Source organism: Betta splendens, chromosome 16 (assembly GCF_900634795.4).
Source record: "Betta splendens chromosome 16, fBetSpl5.4, whole genome shotgun sequence".
Classification (NCBI taxonomy): Eukaryota; Metazoa; Chordata; class Actinopteri; order Anabantiformes; family Osphronemidae; genus Betta; species Betta splendens.
In genome coordinates this window covers 20,914,187-20,941,434 of record NC_040896.2, presented here as the reverse complement: position 1 = coordinate 20,941,434, position 27,248 = coordinate 20,914,187, and the positions used below count along the sequence as shown (strand labels likewise).

Here is a 27,248-nt window from a genome sequence, read left to right as displayed (position 1 = left end):
CTGTGGTAGAACTATTGCCATATTGTTGTAAGATGAGAATAAATATTATTAACGTTTAAACTCAGAGCTCCTGAGCTGTGCCATCCTGGTGGGCCTGTAAACTAGAGGAAAGCTTTTTGCGTCACATATTGTCCCTCAGACAGGTGCAGTACACTCCTCCCCTTCCCTGAAAATATTTTCACTTGGCTCAATGTCCTAATGGCTGCTAGACTTGTTCAAAACTAAATGTAGCACGTATCCCTTCCAAGTCTGTTCCAGTAACAAAACTGCAGCTGTACTTTAATTTAACATACAGAGGCTTTGCCGTATGAACAAAAACACGCACACCACAAAATATAGAACACTGTTTGACATAGGATTAAAAGGGAAGTACAATACACATTTATTTTGTAATGAATATTTAGGATATGGGATATCACTTTCAAAGAATTCCATTATTCTAAAGAAAACAAAAGTAAACAAATCTGAATCAGAGAAAAGGCATTTGAATGTGGGGGCCAGTGGCTTTTGTGGTGAACAGACAGCAGGACGTAGTAGGTTAGAACAAGCGGGAAACAAAAAGCCCTCAAAGACTGGGTTTCATCGGAGCTGAGGGACCCTGCAATCTTGCTAGTACCTCCAAATGGCCACCGTCATGCCTACAAACAGAAGCCTTGCAGGAAAAACATACTTGGTAAGGCCATTACTCAACAAAGTAAAAGAGAGCCTAATATATTACAGACAGGGGAGTTTCAAACATAAAAGTAGGAAAATATACAGCAGTAAATCCACCTAACCACAACCAATGGCATTATTCATTTCTCCCATGTACCATTAAACTAGTCACTACATGTTAAAGCTTTGTACAAACTTGCTTTTACCCTATTTTCCAAACTAAATGTTTGTCTTCCTGTATCTAAATGGTCAGGGCATAATAGAGATAAAAAGGCAGTGGTAAATGGTGCTGTTGATGAAAATATTTATATGAATTGGTTAACTGTTCTGCCTCCTGAACACATGGCTGGCTACCAGTTAGCATAATCCAATTGACCAAATTCTTTTAAATTAGCTGCCTGACCAAACAGAGCAGCACCAAGAGAAGATGACATAATACAAACACATAAATGCTCCGTGCGTTCACAGCCGTCCCGTGTTGGTCCCTGGCTGCTCTCTTGCATGGATGAATGTGGCTGTATGTACATATATACGTGTGTGTGTGTGTGTGTGTGTGTGTGTGGTGCTGGGGTCAGTCAGAATGCTGCTTTCGCACCTGCAGCCTGAGCAGTAAAACCAGCACTTTACCCCCTGCTGTTTTCCCCTCTGTGTTTAATTTACTCATGTCAGGGTGTCTCTCTCCTTCATACTTTCTTACACCATACCTCTTTTTGCCCTGCACCAAGTCCAGGGGCCCAAATCCGTCTCTCTGCGAGTCAGCACACTGCTATGAACTTCTGTAAACAATTGACACAACCAGCACCTGTGCCGTGGCCCACAGGGAAAGAACCCACTTAAAACTGCTCAACCATAAAATGAATGGAAAACCCTGCTCCTTTATATGTGATCATAGAACAGACCAAGCACTCTCTTCTGTGTAGTACAGGAAAGGAACACTAAACTGTCCATGCTCACAATTTTTCATGTATATGGAAAGTATTAGCAGCTATCCGGCTATCCAGCTAATAGACGTCGATAGACAGACTGACAAGTCCAGGCAGACAATGAATGTATTAAGTCAGCTGTCAGATGTTATTTAGTACAGTTGGCAACATAAACAAAGCAGTACCTGCAACAGCCAATGTGTGACAGAACACATTTTAAGTAGTACTAACGTCTATAATTCCTGTTTAATTGTCATCCCGAAACGTATAATAAAGTAATTGGAACATTCTGCAGGACTGTACAAACACCTTCTTTATATTAGTACCTTACAATCAACATTTTCTGAAGCAGAATTTAAGCTAACCCAAGTCTGTTTGCTACAGCATAAATTTACAACAGAAGAAAGATCCACTGTCTATTTTAACCAAGTTTAGACACTCACAACATGCACATACATTTAAATGCACTGACATTATTACTAGATTAAAAACAAAAGAGATGTCCTCATGTTTTACAGTTTAGATCCCTAAAAAAGCTGGAACACCATCTAAAGTCTTAAAAACAACTCTCAAATCGCTTAAATAAATACTGAATTCAAAAGAGTAGAAGTTTCTAGTACATTGGTAAAATATCCTGAGAATTTTGGGGTAGTCCCTATGAGAAAGGAACAAGAGTGAAATACATTACATTTAGAGAGACGTTGTGATGGCATCACAGAAACACATCCAGTAATTACCTTCTGGGAAAAACATGTGTATGAGGAGTGTAACACACCTGTTACACTCCTTATACCCGCCAAGTCTCTAAAATGTTCTTCTATCGTTCTTTTTCATATATTTATTTTTTTTAAATAACTGTTTTAGGGGATATCCAGTTGTTGTTTTTATAGGATTTGAACAAACAGCTAAATCCATTTTTCAATTCCAAAGTTTAAACTAAGGTACTTGTGAGACCAATAAATAAATGTCTATGTAATTACACACGTTTGCTGTCATGAGATTCTGAATTGTGTATGTTTTTAAAAATCTAACTTCCCTGCATTAAATGAACCCAGATAGGTTTGTTTTGTATCCTATTCTTAGGAAAATAACCTCTAAGTCATAGCAGGTTAGCTTCAGCTCATCTAACTCTCAACCTATACCGCTTAATTAGGGAAGCTGGAATTACAGCATCGACTTCCTTAGGTCCTTCAACCTCTGACCCCACCGTTGTCTCTGCAGTCTGCAATGGGCTGAAACAAGCTGCACAGCTGGAACAGTGTAAGGTGTGCAGACAAATGAGCACAGATACACTAAATGAACAAAGACAATGTTACACACGGGCTCGTCATCACACAGACACACACCTGGGAGATCTGGGACATGCACCGTGCTTTAACAGCTGGGGAGAGATATTATCTCATAACATCAGTCCTGGAAATAGATCCTCCCCAGGTACAGCGAGTCAGTGTAGGATTATATATTCATGGATAGGGCAGTCTGGAAATTAGGCTTATGGTGGTGGTGTTAGGCTGAATCTGAAGACCCTACCTCTCTCTGTTATCATATAGTTTTCTTTGGAATTTCTCCTCTTTTTACTCACTTTTACACATAGGAAGTTTATTTTACTAAATGCCCTTAGTCAGCAAAGTTAAAATATTATATTGTCATCTTTTAATTAAAATCAGGATCTATCTGACTAGCATTTTAAATTTAAATTCTAACAAACTGTAAAAAAAATTACAAACCATGTACAGCCACACAAAACAGGACGTTGTTAATATTATTTAAAATTATTTTTGTACAAAACTTTAGAAACAGTGTTAGCTATTAATATAATTCAACTCGTCTGATATGCATTATTAATTTGTTTGTTAATAGGCAGTTCACATTTGGAAAAAAATTTTTCTCTCCAAGAGGTGACGTATTTGTATCCGTACCCTAGGTGTAATAATGCAAATCGCTCATATCCATGAATGTTACTTCACGAGGGAACAACATGAAATTATGATGTTTACAGTTCAATTTAAATTAGACCGTCAACACATTATTACTGATCACCATACAAAGTTGCCACATTGCCCCGACTTAGCCAACATAAACAAATTTTACTAGCCAGTATGAGGTATGTGTACATTAGTTACAAGTTGATTGATTATAAAAAGGTCATAAATATTTTTAAAAGTCCATTGCAGCCCTAATCAAACAAGGCCCTCCTTTGTGATGTTCTATAAAGTGGAGTGATGCAGCCGAGGAATTCATGGCCCTGCAGGAGGCATGTGGTCAAGTGGCCTTGTTGATAAGAGCCATCACTGTGATTTATCACAGACACATCCCCCACACTCTACTGATTTACACTAGCAAAAATGTAGTGTTACACAGCTGATCCTGCTAAGAACATTTCTGCCAGTGCAAAAGATATCACCTAGAGTACAATAAAATCCAACATGGTAATTTATATAAAAGTGATGGTTTGTGCTGGAGTCACTGAGCTGCTAACTAACTAAATGCATATAAATCAATGTGATAAAGGCTAGAAGACAAAACCAGGACTCATTAGTGTATATTGGCTCTAATCTTTTCTCACACTGCTGCGCTCTCCTCCCCCACTGATGGTGAGTCCACTCTGGTGGTCATTCTCTGGGCAGGGAGGTAAAATAGCCTTAGTGGCCCCAGGGCCATCACTCACCTGGGGGCAGGTCCGGGTCACTGGGGGAAGCCTGCTGGAGGCGGCGAGGCTTGGCTACGGCCTTCGAGCTGTCTGAGACACTACGACTGGTGGAGCTAGACCCGCTCTCATGGTCATCCTTGAAAAAACAAACAACAATATCCAAAACAGAAGGTTAGTGCAGTTCTAAACTGAGGTACACAAAGTATGTGTACTTCACTATAGACAGTGGAGGTACCTGTGTGTACAAAGAGCAACGAGCAGAAGAATCATATGGCGAGTGTATAATATATACTACTGTTTTGAGGCCCCATCACATCTAATCTCCTCACTAACCTTCCTCCCATCACTGTGGGCTCTACAAATAAACTCTGGTCCTTGAATGAGAAGGGTGAAGGTCTCTCCTCCACAACAACTCATATCATCTGCACTTAGGACCAACACCAAGTTAGCCAGGGAATGCAAAATTACAAAATCTGGATACATTTATGTAAAATTTTTGTTTTGGTACAAGGCGGAATTAAAACTATAGGGTCATGGGGAGAAACAGTGGAGGGGTGAGGCAATGTGGTTCAACTCAATGCCAAATACTGTCCTTTTACTAAAGCTACTGCTGCGGAAATGCAAACTAAATCAAGCTTAGCAAAACAAAAAATGTATTGATGATGCTGATCAATGAAATAAACATTATTCTTAAGTTTAAGCCAGAAAACCAAATCCCTTTTAAAGAGTCTATTTGCCATGGTGCTTCCACGTCTTGGCACTGATCTGTTATGTTTTAACAGGGACATGAATAATCATAGTTTTGGCTTTGATTTGATCAGAGCGTTTTGATTCAGCACCTCAAGTTTTGATGCTTTATATAATGACAAAGAATCCATTACTCTGACAGCCGCCAAGTAGTAAGTAAGTTTATGCATAATTTGCATAATTTAAGTTGTGCAGTAGAATAAACATGAATTTGCCAGAAGAGACAGTGAAGACATTTACTTTACTTCACATGTTACTTTAATAAGGGCCTTCGCGGCAGAATTGCATTACGTAAGCAGTTTTTCCCCCCATCAGTGAGTGGTGGGATCTGATAAACAAAAGGGGGAGAAGTAATAAATACCTCATCAAGGTTTCAAAGAACAGAGATTGGTAAATAATAAGACGTAAATTCACTCATTCGAGGGTCATTTGTTAACTTGTCAACACATTAAAAGTTGCATCTACTATATTTAGAAATATCACATTACAACATAATATGGCAGATTTTCAGAAGAGCTATGTTTATAATGAGACAGACTTGCATGCTGACATCACTATATGCTATATGCATCAGAAAGCAAACTCCAGCTATACCTAAAGGAATGCGTAGCCCTGCAGGCCAAGGGTACAATGAGTTCAACACCTCAAACTGCCACTAAAACACAAAACTGTCAAATTTGGAAGTAGCGCAATTAAGCGTTCAATGTCACTGTGGGCAGCGAGCAATTCTCTAGGGGCAAAAATGCCTTTTGCGAAGGAAGCCTTGGGACAAATGAAGCCTGCCTCAGCTGCTGCTGAGTAAACTGATACTTGCAATGCCACAGCAGGGAACAGGACAGAGAGGGATGAATGGAGGGACCGAGGAGGGTAAAATGGAGGGAACAAAAAAAAGTGGGGGTCGCTTCCCTTGCAGGCATCTAGACTCAGCTGCTGACCAGAGTTTTAGCAGCAATTTAAACTTACGACTAGAGACAAGTGGGGAAAATTAAGAGAGTCAAAATAATCTAATAATAAATATCAGTGAATTTCAGAGGCACAGAAAAAGAGAGTAGTAGTTCAGGCAGTATGAGTGACAGGTGAAGGGGACCTCCTACTCAGAGGGTAAGTGGGCACCCATGGAGGGTTAGGGTACAGGAAAGCCAGACCTGACCTCTGTCCCCTTGCAGACGTCTGGCTCAGTCAGGGACCAGGAGCTAGTGTGTTGATCATGTGTGTGTATGTGTGTGTGTGTGTGTGTGTGTGTGTGTGTGGGGGGGGGGGGGGGGGGGGGGGGGGTCGACCCTCAACTGAGCTACTCAATTCATTAGCTGTACCCCATTTCCACCTCCAGCTATTAGAAGCAGCACCGATCTAAACACTGTCAGTTGTCCAAGAACAAACAAACTAGCTGTATCTCACAGTAACTAGTAAAGTCACAATGTCCGCTGGCTGTGTAACTTATGTGTAAACTGGTAGATGTGATAAAAAAGAAGGAATTTCTTTCAGTAAGTGGATCATTCCAGGTCAGGGCAAGCAGAAATGTAAACAGTGTAATGGGAGAATAGCTAGTGGGGCACTGAACGTAAGATACACTTTAAAATTGTTTTAGTCTACAGAGACAAATATATGTGTTAATTAGCAAAGTGTGAAACTAATAAATGAATAAAAGCTCCCATCATTTTGGGCTCTGTGTTAGCCAGAAAACAATATTGTCCCATGTATATTTCCAAACACTACAGTATATTAAGTATATTCTCATGACCAGTAGAACCAGATAAAAATAAAAATGTTTGGCAGCCAAACAAACACTGCTCAAATCACACAGTTCAGCAAATCAATGGCACTACGCAGAAGACCATCACTGGGTAAACACGTTGTGTTTTTGTTTTTGTTCCCTCTGCAGGTTACTGGCAAACTCATGCTGACATCAAAGCAGCAGGCCTGGAGATTGGAGGCCAAGCAGTGGAGGGTGAACGCCTATGGAGTGAGAAAATAAATGAAGGAAACCCAATAGCTCCTTATCTCAAACAACCCCCCTCCTTCTCCAGATCACTCATATATACATACAAACACACACACACACTGGGCCTGACAAGTGGAGGCCCTGTCCACCATGTCAGGGCCCACAGACGACCATCCCTGGGGAGATTCCAGCAATAAGACCTCCTCTCTCCAACAAAAGCACGGCACATTTTTGCCATTTAACTTTCTCCAAACCTAATAAAAAGCCTGGCTGCCAGAGAACAGTGTGACACGCTGCACATATGATGGAGCGCAGTGCTCAGTAGATTCCTTTCTCCTCATGCCAGCTTGCTCCTACTTTCGCCCCTTCACCTGTCATTGTTCCTTTCACCATATCTGTTCTTGAACTTCCAAAATTCAATGACCTTTTTTAAAATTCTAAAATCCTAGTTTGTTGCCACCACTATCATCATCTTCCGCTCCATGTTTATTCTAAAACTTCTCATCCGATCCATAACTCACTAATCAGAAGCTTGTTTTTCACAGTGATGACCCTGGTTCTCATTAGAATTGTTTCCATCTGGCACCAAAAGAAAATGACACATGAAAAGTGGTTCAGTGTTTCAAACATACAGTCACATTTTGGGATGGTTCCAGTCATGTCAAATGGTATGCAGCCACCCCTTTTACACTTTTTACACTGCTTAGTCCATTGATGACGACCCCACTGGAATGTAAGCTGAAGAAAACAGAGATCATCACAGCTGACTCAAATTACCTTTTCTTTAACATTCCTTGGCTTCGAACACATCCATCAGCTCAACTAAAAATTAGCTGCTAATGGGTTTTTAATGAAACTGTAACAAATGCAGAAAGCCATTACACCATGATTAAAGACAGGTTTCATTTTCCCCTCATACCGAAAAAGGGCTTAAAGGCCACTGCCAGTTAGCGCTTTACTCAAAAACAATCATAAATGAGGTTGCTAATATTACCATTATGACACCAAATAGAACTATGCTATAAGACACTTTACATGCATAAGACATACATACATATACAAACAATCTGACTAAGTCTGAAGACCCACACGCAAACACACAGTAGAGCTGTGCAGCTGGAATCTGTGGCAGACTGGAGGGATTAGAGCCCGAAATGAACCCAGATAAATATCACATCGGTGACATTCTGAATAATTATCTAAACGAAAACAGCTCATTACAAAAATGTGGTCCCTCGCTTACTCTCTCAAGAAATTAAATCCACAACTGGGAAAGAAAATTCCCATTTACAACTGATGTGCTCCACTTATGAAATGATCCCGAAATGTAAACATTACTGTGCTATGCAGGTTCAGCTGGTGTATTCCTTAGCCTTGTGCTGAGCAAATTGTGTGAAAAAGTGTGACCCAGTGTAAGTGAGGAAGTGCACCTTTAGGGTTTTTTTTAAAGGCTGGGCTTAAAGTGCTGTCAAACAGAAGAACTGGCCATGTTAATGGTAATGATAAGTGTTTCTTTGAAAAACCCAGCTGTGCACATGCAACAAACACAGTCCACAATCTGTACTTTACATTCATTACATACATCCAAACCTTTGTGCCGATATAGTATATTTGCTGCAAATACAATTATGGAGTAAGATTGTTGGGAACATTTTAAAACAGAGGGACTCTTAACAAGCTATGCATCACCTCTAAGCGTCACACGTTTCATCCTTGCACGTTGTTAGTGTAAGCACTACTGTAGCTTCACTTCCAAGCACACACAAAACTATAACACGTTCATTAAAAAGGGAAGACCAAGGACTACGTTCCAAAACATGTGCCAAAAAGGGAGTGGGCAATTAGAAAAATATTTCACTTTAAAAAGGAATCAGAATGACAGCACTGGTGATGTCATGCTGGTGGTCGCTGCCAAGAGTGCCTCCACACTACCCAAGTCAAACTAGCTATGCTTAATATCTGCCTTCAAAATGCCTAGAATAACAGCAAAGACAGACAAGGAATCCAGTGTAAGACAAAAACCTATTGGGGAGTATAGCATCATTACAATAAATCACAAGTCACTGTATAAAATCCTTATTTTACTCATATACAACAGTAAACAGCTCAGCAGACATTACAAAGAAGACTGAGATATTTTTCATTGCACTTCCCACCATTACTTTTTTAAGGAACTTCAAGTCATAGTAAAAGCAATCTTTAATCAACCAATTACATGCCAAACCAAGGAAGGACTTTACACACATTGGTGACCAGTGCTGATGTATGTTTATCATTGCACTCTTCTACTATGACCCTGATCATATTTTTCTTATTTTTTAAAAATGAGAACTTCAACTTAAAATCTTACTTAAGGCACTTTTTTCTATTAACAGATTTATTATTTTACAGCTTCTTACAACAAAAGGGTGGTATATTAAAGCTTCATTGATTTTTTTTCTTTTAACAGCAAGGAAAATGGAAAAAAGTTGAAATGATGGAGGCACAGCAAGAGAATGGGAAAGAAGGCAAAATTATTCCTGATTTAGATCTGAGAGGCTCTGGTTCTTCTGATGTCTCCATCAGCTAACCACAAACCCAGGCTGAGCATGTGAGGCATGCTGCTTATGCTGGCACAGCTACCCCTTAATGCTAATAACTGCAATGTGTTAGCTACAATAAAACCTACACACACACACACACGCACATACACATACACACACGCACATACACACACGCACACATGCCACACGTGGGGAATTCCCAAACAAACTTTGAAGCTGACTTTGAATTTTCAAATCAAATTCCTAAAAGAAGATTATTATACAATAGCGATTTATGTCAAAAACCTCGCTTTTTAGCATTAATACACAACCATTGAATGATACAAGCAAAATGCTACAATGAAAGTGATGGCTGACTCAGCTAGAACAGCTACTTTAGAACCTAATAGGTGAGTGTATCTATTCACCTATTTGCTCACCTAAGAGAAATACTAAGATGTTTCAAAGAGTCACTGTCAACACTGGTGAATCTGTGTTCCTACAACATCTCAAAAATAAGCTAGTGCTTTAATTCAGCTAAATTAAAAGGGAAATTGAGATAAATAGTGATAAGATAAAAGTTAAGAATCAGTTAAAATGGTGTAATTTAAAAAAATATATTGCTGAAACTACAAATACACACAAGTGACATCTACACAAGAAATGCTCATGCTAGATTCCTTTTCTATTTTTATCCCATAGATTGAAATCTTGTGTGTTACTTATTTAAAGCTTTCCATTTCATGAAATGTGAAAATGGCATAAACTGATGATACTATTTAATGTTATTCCATGTTATTATTTTTCTTCCGTTATCTCTACTATCTAAAAGGAAGCAAAAACTGCATTATGGCAAGCATATGTAATGTTTTTTAAGATATTTATTTAATAATTTTTCCTGGAAATGTACCAGAGCTGGAAAGAAAGCTAAAATGGTTGTTAAAATTGTTAATTGGAAACGGACACACAGAGACTACTGACAAACACTGTGATCCCACACAGAATAAAAGCTTAAAATACTTATATTTCATTTTAAAAGAAGCATGTGTTAGATGTCAAACTGGGCAGATAGACACCTTCCAACATCTGCATGTTTATTATCTTTTCAGTTAACCATATGCTTTCTCTACACAACCTCCTTTCCTTCTCTCCCCCACCACGAAGTGACGTGTTATTCAGTTATTCATATTACATTCTTCCTCTCTTACACACACATTGCAGGGGCCCAGGCCAACAAAGATAAAAGCAAACACCACCAATTCCAGCACACACTGGAACAAGTGGAATCTAACTCATGTACAAACACACTTAGACCAAAAGAGCTGCTTCTGAAACATATCAGAATTAGTATTTCTCTGTCTTTAAGAACTTACATGTTAAATATGTTGAAGATTATCTTGCACATAATTTTAACTGCATATGTGATTTTACTGGTTAAAATGGTCTGCCACTGTATAGCATAAATATTTTTTTTATTTGAGCAGAATCATTCATAGGTGAGGTGAGGGTTTCCTGAAGGAAACACACTCTTACCCTTAGACATAAAAAGCAGACCACCCACATTTTGTGTAACAGAGTCATACATCCTACCTACACTGAGATAGATGTGTGTATATACACACGTATGAATGTATGTATGTATGTGTATACACACACACACACACACACACAACTTGTACTTACGTCAAAGTGAGGACCTCCATTGCCATAATGCCTTCCTTAGCCCCTTACCCTAACTCTAACCATCACAACTAAAGGCAGACATCTAACCTTTGCTTTAATCTGAACCAAAACTCAATTCTAACCTCAGCCCTAAAATCACAAACCCTCCTAAAACTCTCCTGTTTGAGGGTTAAGAAGTGTTGTCAAAATGTCCTCACTTTGATAGGAAAATACGCAACAAACAAACGCACACACGCACACACCAGACTTTTTCTGTCAAAAAACGACTATTAAATTAACCATCAGGCTTAATTTCAAGGTAATCGTTTTCCTGACTTCATGTCAGTAGAACAACCAAGCAAGTAATAGACTCCACTGAGGGATTGGTGTAGACCGGATGGCCTGAAAGCATGGATTAAACTGTGGAGTGGCAGCATCCTGCCCAGAATGTATTGATCACCACTTGACTCACTGTATGCAGGAAGTCACTGCATACAAATATCCCTTAATGCTTTCCTGTGTCTGATGACTGTCTGATGAGCTGATTTAGGCTCAAGCCACCAGAAAACTAACCTCAAAAGACAAAGAAGCAATGAAACACTGGATCTTGACGATGGCGGCTGGGTACAAGCCCCTCTGCTGCAATGACACACTTATGCATATGCTTCAAATAAGTTTTGAATGCTCAACACAACCCAGTGCAATAGGTCCAATGCAATACATGTAAGCATTTAGTGGAATTCAAAGTGCTGAAAGCGTCATGTTCATAGCCTCAGATGAATTCAGAACCACTTCCAAGCATAGACATCAGGACACACAATGTCTCTCATCAGGGCACATGCCATGCTTCCAACCTGCCTTGGGAATGCATACTGTGCCAACTTCACCCCATCATTTTATTATTTACAGTCAAAAAAGGGCCTATGTCTTCATCCTCTGTGTCCTCAGTCCTGAGAACAAGGAACCACTGAGCTGATGATCAGACAGATTTATGTAGCAATCTATATAAGCCATTAGCTCCCTGTAAGCCAGAGAATCAAAGGCCAGACTTCCAGATGGCACTGGGACGGAGATTATCCAGTTTGTGCTGGATCTGATTGCATACTGCCACAGGCTATTTTTCTTACTTGATTAACTCTTTCCTTTTGCTTTTCATAACTTCATACAGTGAAGGTACAGTACATTAGATTGCATGTTAAATGTTTAGCTAACTGACACAACAATGCAGTCCTCATTTGTTCATTGTCAATACAAAACATTCACACCCAATCAATATTACATTTCTCATTGTAAACCACAACCATTTATATAAAGAATGGATAGTTTATAAAGGATTAGCGTGAAGGTTGTGGAGTAAACCAGTAGGTGGCAAATCCTGAAATAACTCTGCTCCTGACATCACAATGTTTGAAAATATGTAAGTATTTCATTAATATTTCTATCTCCTGTATAACATATAGACATTTGTTAATCATAAATAACAATTGTTTGTCTATTGTCAGGAAAATTAGTAATGGAATATTTAATAAAGAGAGTTTATATGAGTTTCGTGGGCGTAAAGATCTAAAAATACTTTGGAAGGAATAGAAAGGGACAAGTTGGACCATTTGTCAAAACAACAAGTCTCAAGACTCCTAAAATCATCTTGAGGCAATTCATCAATCCAAAACTCCACATCAGTGGCAAATGCACTCAGTGGCCATAAACTCCCAGTTCAAGCAATAAGTAGAGCCAAAACCAGAAGGCTCTCTTCAGTAAACCCAAGCCCTTATCTTCGTCTCGTAAAAAATAAAGGGTGTCTGAGAGCATTATTGTAACACTATTCAGCCAGTTCCTTTCCGTCTTTACTGATAACACCTCATCTTTAACATCTGGAGCAATTTAACTAAATGCATACAAAAAAAAGCTCCCACAATTAAGCAATGTTAGCTGTTGAGTCTTTCATTAGTTCATGACTTCAAGCTGGTGAATATCCATTAGGACTACAACAATGTACAAATAACTGCTCTTACAATGAGCTGCATAGTTCTTTCCCTCCAAAGATTTTATTGATCTATGTCCATAGGATAGAGGTAGTCAAAGGGGTTAGTACTACTTTAAACCAAATGCACAGTGCCATGTAACAACTTACCAATCAAAATATATTAGCATATTTTAAAACCATATTTTCACTGGTGAAGCAACAAGTTCCAAATTAATGTTTTATTTATAATGGACACAGTTCACTGATCTGAACTGAACTCAGAAGGGGCCAAACTGAGTTTGTCTTTGCCTCGAGTTGACAAGTACAGAACCCTTTGATCCCCATGACCAATCTCCTGTTACATACATTAGGCTCTTAGGCATAGGCCAGAGCTTACTTTAATTTAACATAGAGCTGCCCATATTAATCCAACTGATACATGAACAGGAAATACAAGACTGGATCATTTACATATACAAAAAAACCTGAAAGCTAAACAAAGGCTGCAGTTCTTTAAGCGTGCGTGCACACACATACACACACATGCACGCACACATAGACATTTACAATGTCTATACCTCTAATAATGCCAGCTGTACCACTATCAAGTTACAGTAATACTGTTAAGTAAAACCATCCATTCTGTTTGTAAATGGCTTCTGGTTTGTAAAATTAATGTCAAAAACAAGTTAACATTTTTTCTACTGCCATACATTCTGCACTACGAGTCCTCATTACAGCTTATTTTAAGCAATTACACTGTCAGCAGGAGCTGTAATCTCAGACTGCTGCTAAACACCCAAATTTCCACTTTTGCTGGAAACTATAATTGTGAGCCGCTCTCGGTGCTTTGCAGATGGGCCCTGTTGAGCAATCTGAATATCCCTAATATTACCCAGCGCCTCTCGAGGGGAAACGCGAACATTAAAAAGGTCCGAATAATTCCGGTTAAATTACACAACCCTTAATGAACTTCAAAAGACATAAGGATGTTTTTACAGGCCAGCGTTCAGGCTCTAACTGCAATTATGAAAACAAACCATATTAATGATATCATTTATCATTTCCACACTTTGGCCACATGAGGCCAACCACAAAGTTCCTGTCTTGGACCAAAGAAACTAAACTAATCTACAAATCTTAAAATATTTCAATTTCCATATACATATCTTTTTTTTAATCCTTTAGGTCATAACTCAGTTTGAATGCTTCAAGGTGAACTGTCATGTCCCAGGATTTGCCTACACTTATGCCATACTCTTTGATACTCACAAGAATCAAATGAAACTGGATAAGTTTCTGGCGTGTGTATGAACCAGATATCTACCCCCAAAAGAATATGTTTGTAAAAGGGCAGTGTGACAAAGGCTCAATCAGGCAAATTTTCTCTATGGTGACCAGACTTCTCTCACTACATTTACAACATGATAAGCTCTACTGTTCTAATGATCTAACCAAGTTGAAAGTGTCATTTAGATTAAATAAATATCATACAGACTTTTCTTGACCTACGGACACAGTAGTCAGCGTTCTGTCTCTCAACAAACTAACTGAGAAGTATAGAAGCTCCACATTTAAAAAGAGTTTGGCTTTGCCTCACATTATTTGTCAATTCCCCATAAATACTGATTTGACTTTAGAAAACACCTGCAACAAATAGTTGCTCCTTCACTTGTGCATTGCATAACCATAAGACTGTTATATAAGCTGGAGGTTTACTTTAAGAAAAAAATCTAATTTCCATTGTAGCCACCTGCAAAGTATATTTACCATTAGTTCAGGGCAACTCAGGCTCATGTGTTACAAATCTTTTTGGTGCAGTCTATATAATTAACTGTAATTGACTCCCCTTGAAATGTGTTTCTTTTGGGACATCTGGCCTTGAAACTTCAACCTTCCCATAAAGACTCAGTGCCGAGCTACACGTTTGCAAACTGCATGGGTGGCAAAGCCTGGTCAAAGTTATTCAAAGAAATTAAGCCTTTAGATATTGAAATGAAATTATTCTTTAAAGAAAAAATAAAATCAATATTTTTTTCTTTTGGATAGCTTTTCACAAGTTATTGTCCAAATGATGCATGATAGGGCTTAAAGTGACATTTCATACTAAAACTTGTGTCATGTGGAGTTTTATTGTATTCTTTATAAAACCAAATTTGGAAAATAACAACCAAACATTTTAGATGGCAAAATCTAAAAAAGTATATTTATGGTTTATGCAGTGATTAATCAAATTAAAAGTAAAAGGATATGTCATGACAAACCAAAACACCATGTGTTTATACTTCATTCTGATAATATGGATTACCACGCAGCATCTTCAGATTCTAGAATATGCTGCTAATTACAGCCTGTTACCACAGCAGTTGCCAATGTGATCTTTCTCCATCGGAATATTTTAAAAATGCTGATTACAGTCCAAATTACTTTTTGAAAAAGCTGCAGATTCATAATCTCATCTCATTATGACACTTGTTTATTTGCTCCTGGTTTCTTCGTTTGCATTTAATTTTCTTTAAAATTCGCAAGTGACTGCATAAGCATGAATAACAAGAGACAAACTCAAGACCATTTATCACATTAAGCATTGACTACTGTAACCTGTTTAACCTCTTCTTACTAAGTGCCTTAAAAACAATCAAATGGTAATGTGCTAATTTTCTAATAAAAAACAATAAATGTCTGGCTAGTCTTAGAATAACTGCGGTGGAGGACAAATGTGTTCCATACAAATTCAGAACTAACCTGAGCTCCATCCCTCAGCTTGAGGATGCATTCCATGGTGTTGATGGTGATGACTACAGGCTCTGAACCCAGCTTGGTCCACGGTACATGGATACGCAGCTCATGGATATGGCCACTCATGAATGTAAAGGGAAGCTTCAATTCCTGTTGAAATTAAAAAAGAAAAACTTTTAGAAACTTGTTGCCCTGCGATGGACTGGCGACCTGTCCAGGGTGTACCCTGCCTCCCTAGGCTCCAGCACCCCTGCGACCCCGCATATGGGATTCAGCGGTTTGGAAAATGAACGGATAGAACTTTTAGAATAACCTGCGAAAGTTTCATATCTCTTGTGGGAACACAGTATATTAAGCTCTCAAGATCATCTGAACTCATGTTGCATCAACCTTAACAGCTTCTTGAAAATAATGCTTGAAGACAAGAAGACAGTAAAAACAACAACAACTACACAACATATTTGTTTCTTTTTCGACTAAATCAGTCAGATTTTCTTAGAGGCAGAAAAATCTCTGCTCTGCATCTTGCTGTGTGAGAATGAGCCCCAAGAAAGAAACACACTTCCTTCACAAAGGCTTCACATGACTTTTCTGTACGACCAAGCCAAAAAAACAATAACCAGACGTTTTAGAAGTAAATCTGTCATAGATTTACAATACATCTGTTCAGTTACCCCCACAAAGTTTCGCTTTTTACAATATATATGAAATAAAAATTTCTAATTGCATTTTGACCAAATAAAATGCAATAAAACTAATGAAAACAGAGGCTGACTGCCAAGACTTTGTTACACAGCAAAATCCCAAGACGATTTTCACTGTCAGTAGGCTTCAAGCTGCTTCCAATAAGAACTTTCAATACAATCTACTGGGTTAGTAGTGTTTTGGTCTGGTCTTCAGAAGCAGTCAGGAAACCACTCAAGAGAAAAGAAAAAAGTATTTTAACTTATTGCAGACTGATCTAATCCAGATATGAAAAGAGCAGGGAATGAATAATGTGTCAAAATAATACTCTGGAATAAAATGCACATGATATTCCTCAATGAGCATTTTACTTTATAAAACAAAAATACAACCAGGTCCATAACTATTTGTGCGGTGATATTTTGGCTATGGCACCACCAATAAGCATACCACATAAAACAATCAAGATGTGGCAGCTTTAATTTAAGAGTTTTGGCATAATATTAAACAATCCATCTAGAAATTACAACTATTTCTATACACAGACCTCTGATTTAGGCACTCAGAACATAAACATAAATAAAATTGTCAAGCTCAACGAGCTTGCCAATACTTTACTATTAACGACTGCCAAATGTTTGGAACTCATACATGTAATGAGAATTCATTCTACTGCATTTGAATGCTATCACATTATGAATCAATGGCAGAGAACCAGCTTTCTGGCGGTCATACATGTCTACATCAAACAACCACCTCCACCACTTCAAACATCAGGTGATATACTTCAGAGCTTGGCAGATTCCTTCTCTTCCGATGAATGTTGCAAGTCTGTCCATATGATGTTGTGTCAGCACAACAAGATTTTCTCAAATGTGTTATGGCCAACTTGAATCAGAGCTTCCTTCCTTTTTTAGACTTACTGCTTTGTGATAAATGTATCTGGTGACATATTTACAGTTTCCAAGTGCAAATGTCACACTGAAATCAACTTCAGATAATGTATCTGTTTTCTTGTACATGAAACAATGAGCGAATAACTTACACCAGGTTTAACAACTGAGCAGCCATCTGTTATTTCTAAGCTCCCACAATTTGTGGGTTGATGTATAAAAAAGTTGTAATTGTTAAACAGTTTATACAATATTTTATAAATCGTTCAAAGTATGCCGATAGTCAACACTTAAAGCACACATTAATGGTTTCATTTAAACGTCCCTGTGGTGATGTACTGAGTCAAAAATTATTATACAAAATAATCACGAAAAATTGGACCAAATTGTATGAAGAATAAAGAAAAGTGCTTAGTAAAGAATTAATACGCAATTATAGTATAAGGAAAAGCATGTGCTCCAGTAGCATATTACTCAGTCATGTCTACATCTTAGCTAAAGTGTAGACAGTATGGTCATGCTCCATTGCCTTTGGCTAAAGCCAGAAAAACTGCAGCAGTGCTTCTCAATCAGGCATAAATATTGTATCAAAATCATTTTATCATTTTGGAGGATGTTGACGCATTTACTGAGATTTTGCACTACAGTATTTTTTTTTCATACTTGTCATGTCTGGAGTAGATCAATCTGCCACAAGTTAAACATTTTTTTATTCCCTTGAGTTGGTTCTGACTGCTTCTGAAAACTAGACCAAAACCCGACCTAACCCTAAAGAAACTGTGATGAAACTTGTGATTGGAAGTTGCTTTAATTGGCCTGACAGCGAGCAGTGTGTTAGGATGTTGCTGTGTAACAAAACATTAGCAGCTGCTCTTTAAGTTGGACAGATCCAACTAGAGATAATATAGTAATAACTCCTATGTCCTGTGATACGTGCTGTATCGTGCTGGCCATACGCAGCTCCACGAACTCACATTCGAAATAAGATATATATATAGTTCTCCTGACATAGTTCTGGAAAAAAAAAAAAACATTTATTACCTGTTCAAGTACATCAAGTTTCAGGTCCAACTTGCTGAGCACGACATCTCCTCCCCAGAGCGACAGCTGCAGGTCAGTTGGTTTCAGATTCTTGATATACTTGTTCACATAGCTCATGAGGAGCGGGGTGACATAGGACTCCAACATGTTGCTCCTATCCTAAACAAATATTAAACAGCCAATGTGAAGTCACTGCATTGTTATTTGTTGTGTATGTAATATATTACCGTTATGTTAATCTTCTTAGTACCTTCTTAGTAGAGTAGTCTTAGTATCATCTTAGTTTCATATATATAGTAGTATATAGCGTACAGTGTGTGTATGTATATAGTATACATATACATACACACACACACGCATATAAAGTATGTGCATAGACACAGAGCAGCACTAGTCTGAGGGTGTAATTCACAGGGTGGGCAGGCTACTAACCCTGCTGGTTTTTCAACACTCCCTGCTCTGGCAGCTACTCATTATCTTGACCAGGTGTATTGAGCCAATCAGCAGCTGGAAAAGCCAACTGACACACCTGATCAAGTTATTCAGCAGGGAGAGTTGAAAAAACAGCAGAACAGTGGCTCTTAGTCGCCACCTGTAAATTAAAAATGATACATTCAGTTCAGGTGCCTGTTCTGATCAAGATGTAAAGGGACTGTGTTGGTGGTTTTATGTTATGTTACAATATTATTTCAAATATTTCAAATTCATGCCCCACCAGTACAGTATGTAAATGTAAGGCATGTTAGCCTCATGTTAAAAGTGCCAATTGTTGTGGTTTCAATCTGAATCAGACATATCCCAGGTAGAGTTAAGAGTGAAATTAAGTTATTAAACACTAGACTAAAATTCTTCTTTGCAGACGTTAAAAGCAATTATAGTTTACTAGTATTTACAATGAACCAAGACGTTCGCTACCTAGTTTTTAAGTACATTTCAGTGTGTTATTCACTGTAGTGCCTAATTTAGCCGCATTGCTAATGTAACTTTCAAAGTAACGTCTACAGCAGACACTGTACGTCAGTGTAACTAAATACAATGTTATCACCGCAATGTAACGTATTTGGTAACTAGCTAATGCACAGTAAACTTGGCTAACGTTGCACTCTCCAGTCATTCGAACTGCAGCTGAGCACAGATGCTAAGCTAACTACGACTACTGTACATGTTACTAACTTCGCTTCAGCTGGTATAAACGTGTGGCAACTGAACTCTCTGAAAAGACTTTGTTTACCTTCCTCTCGCTTGTATCCTTTAATGACTTCTTGAATTCAATGTTCTTTTAACCCTATACATCTTTTCGGCTAGCCATATCTCTCAACAGCTTCAGTACCAACGTCATCAGTAAACACCGAAGCGGCTTCCGTAGAATTGCTGGTGCCTTTACTTTCCATAGGAGCTTTGAGTTTCACCTTAAAATGCACGCATTGCGAGAGATACCCTAGTGTATGCAGTCTGTGAACCGAATAGCAAGTGAACGAGGCACTAGATATGTTCTGATATGCACGAGTATTAGTAATTGTTTACTAGAAAAATATTTCAATTAATTAACGCAAACTTCAAACATATATCTCGTACATCCTCTCATTCTGAATTAATTACTGTCGCAAAAAGCATCTCAGTTAACTCTGATAAAAAAATATTAGTTAAAGGATATAGCATTTGAGTTACTTGCCGATGAACTTTAAAAAAACGCTACTTGTGGTCGACAAAAAACAATTTCTCGTGTAAAGAAAGATTACGAGGAGAACAGAAAGGCATCAATCCACGTGATATAAACACGCCCCTATACCTTATATGGCAGTGGACGCTCACTTTTGCTGTAGATGAAACAGCACATCTACTTAATACTAATAGATAACGTTACTGCACGATGCTCATAGATGTACAAATAGTCTACATCGAATTTATCCTACGATTCCATTGCAATAACTGCCTTTCAATAATAAATCAGGTTACGCTGCAAATACATAATAAATAAAACGTCATAAAATAAACGCAGATGATGTGTCTGATTTTCTAAAGACGGTATTTAGGTATTTAGTCCACCTGTAAACTGAAATCCCCTTGTCGTGATTACCAACACAGATCCTCTTTAGGCTGTTTGCAATAACTAAAGAGGCTATAACTTACATAGAAAGGGTGAGTCCTATTAAAAGGCGCGTCTGTTGTTGCTATAGCATCATGGTTGACCATGATTAAACTATGACAAACTTAAATGAAAAATCACAATTAATTATTCAGTGTATGTATGTATGTAAGAGTGTAATGTTCTTATGACAATAAGTGAAGTGGAGGATAAAAATGACCGTTTGTACAAAGAAGGTCGTACAGACCTCACTAAATCAGTACAGGACGGGTACGGGATCCTGACATCTGGGAATAGATGATGGAGAGAGTGAAGCCTGTTTTTCCATCCATGCTGTACATGTTTAGCCCCTCACCTACGCTCAACATCTTTGTGCGTCTCACGCTGCTCACCCTGACCTCAACTTTTGCAGTTATCTCTGCCTTCTCCCCAGGGCTGTAATGTAACATTTACAACACAGCGGCCTAGCACAGCCTCTCCCTTGCCAGGTAGATAAAGCTCCCTGAGGACACAGTCCGCACAGGCCGATCAAGTTCACCGTGTGATTGTCCACTCGTTGCCAAGTGTGGGCGTGCGTGCCTCAGTGAATGCGTGCACGCGCGCAGTCACCGTTATTATTCAGAAATCTGTTTTGTGAAGTTGGTCTGTGATATCATTTTGTCACGCGTGTCTGTAATATTAAATTTTTCATATTATCCTGTACAGCACCTACTGCTCAAGCAAGGTCACTGTGTGGAACCTAACGTACTAACGTGATGTTGTTGTTATTCACTATTATAATCTGACCAAATTGACCGTTCAGCCTTGTAGGACAAGATTTAGATTTATTTAGACCAAATCTGAGAAAAAATAAAACCTACCAAAATGCATAAATAGAGTTCCTATGGCTCACAGCAGCTGTATACTTATTTTTCTAGAAAATGCATTTTTTACTGTGCACCTGAAACACACTGGCGTATAATATTTTGTATCACTAAACATCAAGCGAGATTACCAAAATATTTTAGATTTTAGATTAGTTCTTGGGGAAAAAATAGTTTTTATTAATGGGTTTGTTGTGGAATTTATCTGTGGAATTTGTTTGACTTAAAATATATTTATTATTATTATTATTATTATTATTATTATTGTTGTTGTTGTTGTTGTTGTTGTTGTTGTTGTTGTTGTTGTTGTTGTTATCATCTTCTTCTTCCTCCTCTTCTTCAGGTGCCTTTCCTTTTAGAAACCAATTTAAAATAAAAACCTGCCGTGCTCAGTAAAAATTAATTAGACTTTGTTGTTGCTGTCTCTTATTCCAGTCTCTATTCCGGAGCTCATTTAAAATAAATGCTATGTTTGAGCGATCTATTGCTCTCTCAGGTGAATGTGAAGAGTCGAGATTAGCTGGTAAAATCATGACACAACAGGCCCGAAGGCCTAAAGAAAGATAGAGAGGGAGATCAATGGCGCGTCAGAGTCTTCCGTCTTCACCTTTTTAATAAATAAACTGATATTGTTCCGATTAGAGATTAAAAGTTAAATTGAATAAATAAATCCAAATGCTCGAGTTCATACGTACGTGCGTACACATATTAAAAAAAATATGTGTAAGGTTGCTTAAGTCTGACACCCATTGCTCTGAAAATCCTAATTAACATGATGAAGTGAAAAGTGTGCGATACAAGTAATTTATATTGTTATGGAAAATCACGTTTGAACAACAATAAGACAAACAGGCACAGGTTTAATTTATCCACCTCGTCTCCTCGGGTGAAACGGGAACAGCGGGTGAAACTTTGAGGCTGTGAATGCGTCAGTCGGGTTGACGCAGGTCTGAGTTTTAGAAAAAGCTCCCAAACAACGCACCGCACGCATCTGAAAGGTTTGCGGTGATATCTGAATCACTGACGTGGAGCCTCGTCGCGGTGCGTTACTTTGCTTACTTTGCGCTTGGTGACTGCGTTGTTGGTCAGTGGCGATATCGGAGGTAATGCAGATAAAGGCGCGTTATGGCTGCTAATGCGGATAATATATTACTGATCAGCTTCTAGGCTCTAGATATTGAAGGTAATAATCGATCGTAGTAATCTGGGGCGCTGACACACAGCGCTGCATAGAAGCTAATCAATTCATGATAATCGGTTTGCTAAACAAATGTATGTGTTGCATTATAATCAGCTGTTGCTGCATGCACTTGTTCATCATCTTCTTTTGTTCTCTGCCAACTCATTCTAGAGCCTCACTATAAAAACAGTTCAGCCGCACCAAGCTCTCGCTGCCGGCTGCCTGTAAACATATAGTCTATTAACTCGACGACCGTGGCCAGTGCTTTCTACAAGCACTGCTTTGAGCAAACAAGTATATGTGTTTTAAGCTGTGGGACTCAGAAAATAAAAAGAGGAAGGCAAACATATCATGGAAGTATTTATTATTTCTAAAATACAATTTAACATACTTTAAACTTATGATTGTTTTTTTGGACAAATTTATATTTTCAATGTCAGAAAAGAAAATAAAAAAGCAACATTATGTACACGGTCTTGGGTATTTACAGGTGGCCTTTGGCTCCACTGGTGTCTCCGCTTGAGGTGCAACAAAAATCCCCACTCTAAAACGCGCTGCGGTAAAACGTGTCCTGGTTTGGGGTCTGTCTTTGCTTTCAAAGGGTCACACAGTCTTTCTGCCCTTTGTCCTTTGCTACTCTGTTATTCTGTCCAGCCTAGTAGTCCTGATGTGGGCTGTGTGTCAAACTGTGCCGTCGCAAGTCACAGTTGCGCCGAAACACCTTTCCGCAGCGGCCACAGCTGTAGGGCTTGATGTCTGTATGGGTGAGAAGGTGAGTTTTCAGGTTACTTCTTTGATTAAAGGTTCTTCCGCATGTGGGGCATTTGTGGGGAGACTCCTGTTTAGATTTAAAGCAAGCAAAGGATTATTCTCTTTAATTGTATAGAACGTCTATCAATTACATTTGACCAATTTGAATAAACCTACTTGCGTCACAGTCACATTGTTCTAAAACCCTTTTTCACATTTTTATTAGTTAATTGGCCGTTCTGTAACCCCGTGCATGCAGTAGACCGCGTGTAACAGGTGAATTATGGTCATTAGTTATCATACGTCAGTGAGCACTCAGCGTCATGGTGATCGTTATATTTCCAGCTTACCTGCATATGTAAGGTTTTATGGACGGCTAGAGTTCGCGACTGACAGAATCCTTTCCCACATTCCTGACATTTGAATGGTTTTTCCTTCGAGTGGATGTATCTGTAAAACAGAAATAACACTTCATGAAATGACCGCACGTGCGTGGCTTTGTTTGTGGCTGGGTGAAAAAGTCATGTGCATGTATGCAGCTTAATAAACTAACTGGCAAAAGGCCTGAGTTTAAAATAAAAACGTCTTTAATTGGTCGATGTAAGACGTCACTTAAAGCAACACACGCTCAGCCCCTCTTCTACGTAAACACGCTGTGTAAAAGCATCTCACCTGTGGTCTCTGAGATGATCTTGTCGTCTGAAAGCCTTGTGGCAAATGTCACAGGTGTACGGCCGCTCGTCCGTGTGGGTCCTCTCGTGGATGAGCAGGTTATAGGACTTTGTGAAATGCCTCCCGCAGAACTTGCAAATAAATTCCTTTTTAGTCTTGGACGGGAGCCGGCCCCGGGTCGGTTTCCTGTCCGGGGACAGCTTGCTCAGCTCGGTGATGGCTCCCCCTAGTCCCGATGCCAGCTTGGCCAGATCCGCGGCTTTCGGCGGGTCCTCCTGAGTAGCGGCCAGGGCCAGGTTGGCGAAGTCGAACCTCGGCCTGTCTTTGTGCAGCGCGGGGAGGCCGTGCGCGATGGTTTGTTTCGGGTGGAAAAGCTGCGCTGCAGCCGTAAAGGGAATCGCCGGGAAGGGGATCCGGGGATCCACCAGACCTTGCGCGGCTGCCATCTCGGTGATGGTCGATCTAAGTCCTTGGATGTGCGGATAACCAAGAGTCCAGTGGTTCATGTGCATGGTTTGCACAGCGCTGAGCCCGTAGAGGCCCTGGAGCTGGTCAGCGGGGAACGTGTTGACGGCCTGCAGGAAGGAGTAGTTGGTGAGCTGGAGGGCCGGGTGCAGCGGGATCGGCGCGTGCAGGGCTTTGCTCCCCATGTCGACTCAGACCTCCGCAGGAGACACGGCGAGAATCCTGAGGGGAGAAAATCCCAAACCATGAGTGTTGCGCGTAAATGCCACGCTGGAGTCAGTAATTATGTGCTCACAAAAACGGGCAAAGAATGGCCCGCTGTTTGCGGCCATATGTGAAGAGTGTTCTAATCTGACATGACGGCTTGTGTCTCGCGGAAACAAAAGTTATTAGATCTATAGCTTCAGTTATCGGACGTGAAAGGGAGGAGAAATGTTGCTGTGTTTTGAAACATCGCTCAGAATCACGGAGCTGATAAACTTCACAACCTGTAAAAGCGCAGCAGTATAGTTTACACACGAAGAAGAATCACTCGAAAGCGCAAATGATCTTCAAAGTAAATTATAATAAAGCAGAAATATAAATAACAACCATTGAAACTGTTATGAAATTAAGTGGGTGTAAAACAACTCATATGGCACCGATTAACACTTCAAATTACATATTCAGCCGAGTATGCGAGGCACTAAATCTCACAGGGCCACAGGGTAATTAGAGAAGACACGTTGTTTTTGACGGTTGTAGTTGTGTTCCACAATACAAAACAAGTGCTCTGTATGTCGATTTGGAGACGTTTGATTTTTTTCCAGCAGAGATCAAATAGCGTATGTTTTCTGTGCGCGAACATGACTCAGAGCAAAACACGCAAACGCTGGCTATTAAGCCCAAGAACGGTACTTTAATCATCGCTGGAAATGCATGTGCCTTTTTATTTTTATGACCGTAGACAGTCGCCAGTACATTTTATGGGCTACAAATATTTTTTTTTGCTTTTAAGTCTATTGGATTTCAAGCTACACGTTTTTGTATAGGGCGGCAGTAAATAACATAAAGGCATTCTACCTGACTTTCACACACAGCGACGTTGGCCTTAAATAAAAACAGACCTCCACCTATTTCCCACGGCGTGAGACGAGTGGACAGCGCGAGGAGGCGCAGGGCCCGGTTCCACGGAGCTGCGGGGATGACAACTTGTGTTTTCCCACACTGAGAAAGTTCACCGTCCAAGTTCAAGCCTGGCGGTGCGCCAGTGAAGCTGACCTTTACATCTGATGGAGGCAGAAAAACTAGAAGAAGGGGGGAAAAACTGTTTTTTTCTGCTCTGCTTTTGTCCCGTTTGTTTTTCCCTTCTCGCGGAACATTTGAAAAGGCGGTGATTGAGGCGCTCCTCGCACGTGGAGACGGGGCTTCGCAGGGAGAGCCCTGCTCGCGCTGCAGCCGGAGGTCCGCTCGCCTGTTCCAGTCACGTCGTTACGTTTCTTTAGTGGCTCTTTCCACTCTCCCCGCCGCCCCCCCCCCCCTCGTCCACAGACAGCGCGGGGTTAAATATAATTTCGCACAGGTGCAACATAAGTAACCGTGCAGGCACTTGTTCTGCGCGCGTGCGGCGCGTACGAGCGTCGCTCAACCCGTTCTCCTCTCCACAACCTTTGGACTTTCCGCTTCGCAATTTACACTTTGACAGCAGCACGCGAGCATTGTCCCGCTGCTGGAAGTCCAGCCGCCTTCGTTCTTTTTTTGGCTGAAACTTTTACGTCTCAAACGCAACAGTTGCCACAGAGGCCGGTACCCAGTCCAGGCGCGCGCCGCGCACCGGACGGAGACCGGTGACGTCAAAAACGTGGATGAACTATGACCTCGAGCTGCTGATCATCAGAATCACGCTAGAAACAACGTCTGATCTAGCGTCGCTCTTTGGAGAGTTTGCTCCAAAACTAACAAGTTGAGCCCTGTGTGTTTTGCTCCATGTGTAAAAGACTATTTTTCAGAATAAAAGCCGTGTAAAGAAAGTGCGGCTGAGTGGGGCCGGTGCCCACGCCTGAGGAGAGAGACACACTGACAGGCACGCGCTTACCCCAGTCAAAGCTGCCAAAGCTCCTGCTGTATGTCAGTAATCCACAGTCACTATAGAAGCGACGAGCTCCAATAAAACGCCGCTAGAAGTTTCCCAAGTTCCAAGTCCATGAAACTTTTATGTCGCCGAGCAGCCAGCGTTCATGTCTCGCGCGTCTGCACAGACGTGACAAGTTGTGGAAAGAGGCGAAGAAGTTCGGACGGAGAGACAGCAACGGCGTGGAAGTGTCGCTCGGAGCTGGAGCTGGAGCTGGAAGTGTGCGTAACGCTCACCGGTCGTTCACTTTTCAAGCTCCGGGGCTCCGCACTGCTCAGCCCGCCCTCCGCCACGCCTCCACCCCCCGTCCTCTATCATTAACTCCAGTGTTCCTCCTCTGTTTATTTGTGTTTGGATAGCAACTAGGGCTCCAGACCATTGCAGAGATGCGTGTTCGGCTCAACCTGCCTCCTCTGACACCTCTCATATACCATATAGCCAAGGCTGATACCTTCTTTTGGAAACAAGATTGGAAGCGTAGGGGGAAAACCTGATCGTTTTTTCCCCCTCAGACTCCACGCTCTCGAAAACGTGCTTTTGGATAGTTGAACAGCTTACAAGATTTTTTTTATGAAACCGTAGACCCCATTTAGGAAAATAGAGGGCACTTGCAAAACCAACACATTAAATCACATTATTTCATTGCGGTGAGAGTAAGAAAGAAAAGGCTGGTGACAGAAAAAACATCATCCTGACATCAAC

The 27,248-nt window shown here is 40.1% G+C and overlaps 2 protein-coding genes across 14 annotated transcripts in view; both read right to left on the bottom strand.

Moving 5' to 3' along the window:
* Nucleotides 1-19,803, bottom strand: part of LOC114842483 (intermembrane lipid transfer protein VPS13B-like) — a 225,231-nt gene extending 205,428 nt beyond the window's left edge. For all 10 annotated transcript variants that reach the window (XM_029128029.3, XM_029128025.3, XM_029128026.3 and 7 more), the window contains exons 1-4: nt 19,652-19,803; nt 18,421-18,579; nt 15,809-15,952; nt 4,246-4,363 (exon numbers count right to left, since the gene is read on the bottom strand). In XM_029128029.3, the coding sequence (XP_028983862.1) occupies nt 4,246-4,363; nt 15,809-15,952; nt 18,421-18,567 (409 nt within the window). In that variant the 5' untranslated portion in view covers nt 18,568-18,579; nt 19,652-19,803. The remainder of the gene's footprint in view (nt 1-4,245; nt 4,364-15,808; nt 15,953-18,420; nt 18,580-19,651) is intronic.
* Nucleotides 19,804-22,896: 3,093 nt separating this feature from the next.
* osr2 (odd-skipped related transciption factor 2) lies at nt 22,897-26,757 on the bottom strand. Of its 4 annotated transcripts, none has more exons than XM_029130447.3 (4): nt 26,511-26,757; nt 23,972-24,658; nt 23,650-23,749; nt 22,897-23,387 (listed from the first exon to the last, which is right to left on the bottom strand). In XM_029130447.3, exons 2-4 carry the CDS (start codon nt 24,619-24,621, stop codon nt 23,205-23,207), a joined length of 933 nt encoding a protein of 310 aa, XP_028986280.1. In that variant the 5' UTR covers nt 24,622-24,658; nt 26,511-26,757; the 3' UTR covers nt 22,897-23,204. The 4 variants fall into 4 exon arrangements, with proteins under 4 accessions (XP_028986280.1, XP_028986283.1, XP_028986281.1 ...); XM_029130450.3 differs by having other exon boundaries at nt 22,897-23,305; nt 26,511-26,753; XM_029130448.3 differs by lacking the exon at nt 26,511-26,757 and adding an exon at nt 25,543-26,363.
* Nucleotides 26,758-27,248: the final 491 nt, after the last annotated feature.

Bases quoted from the DNA above. Each gene is read 5' to 3' on its own strand.
- osr2 (XM_029130447.3), bottom strand. From the start codon at position 24,621: ATGGGGAGCAAAGCCCTGCACGCGCCGATCCCGCTGCACCCGGCCCTC. The intron at 23,750-23,971 runs GTGAGATGCTTT...TCTGTTTTACAG, and splicing joins GATCATCTCAGAGACCACAG to ATACATCCACTCGAAGGAAA. The intron at 23,388-23,649 runs GTAAGCTGGAAA...AAATCTAAACAG, and splicing joins ATAAAACCTTACATATGCAG to GAGTCTCCCCACAAATGCCC.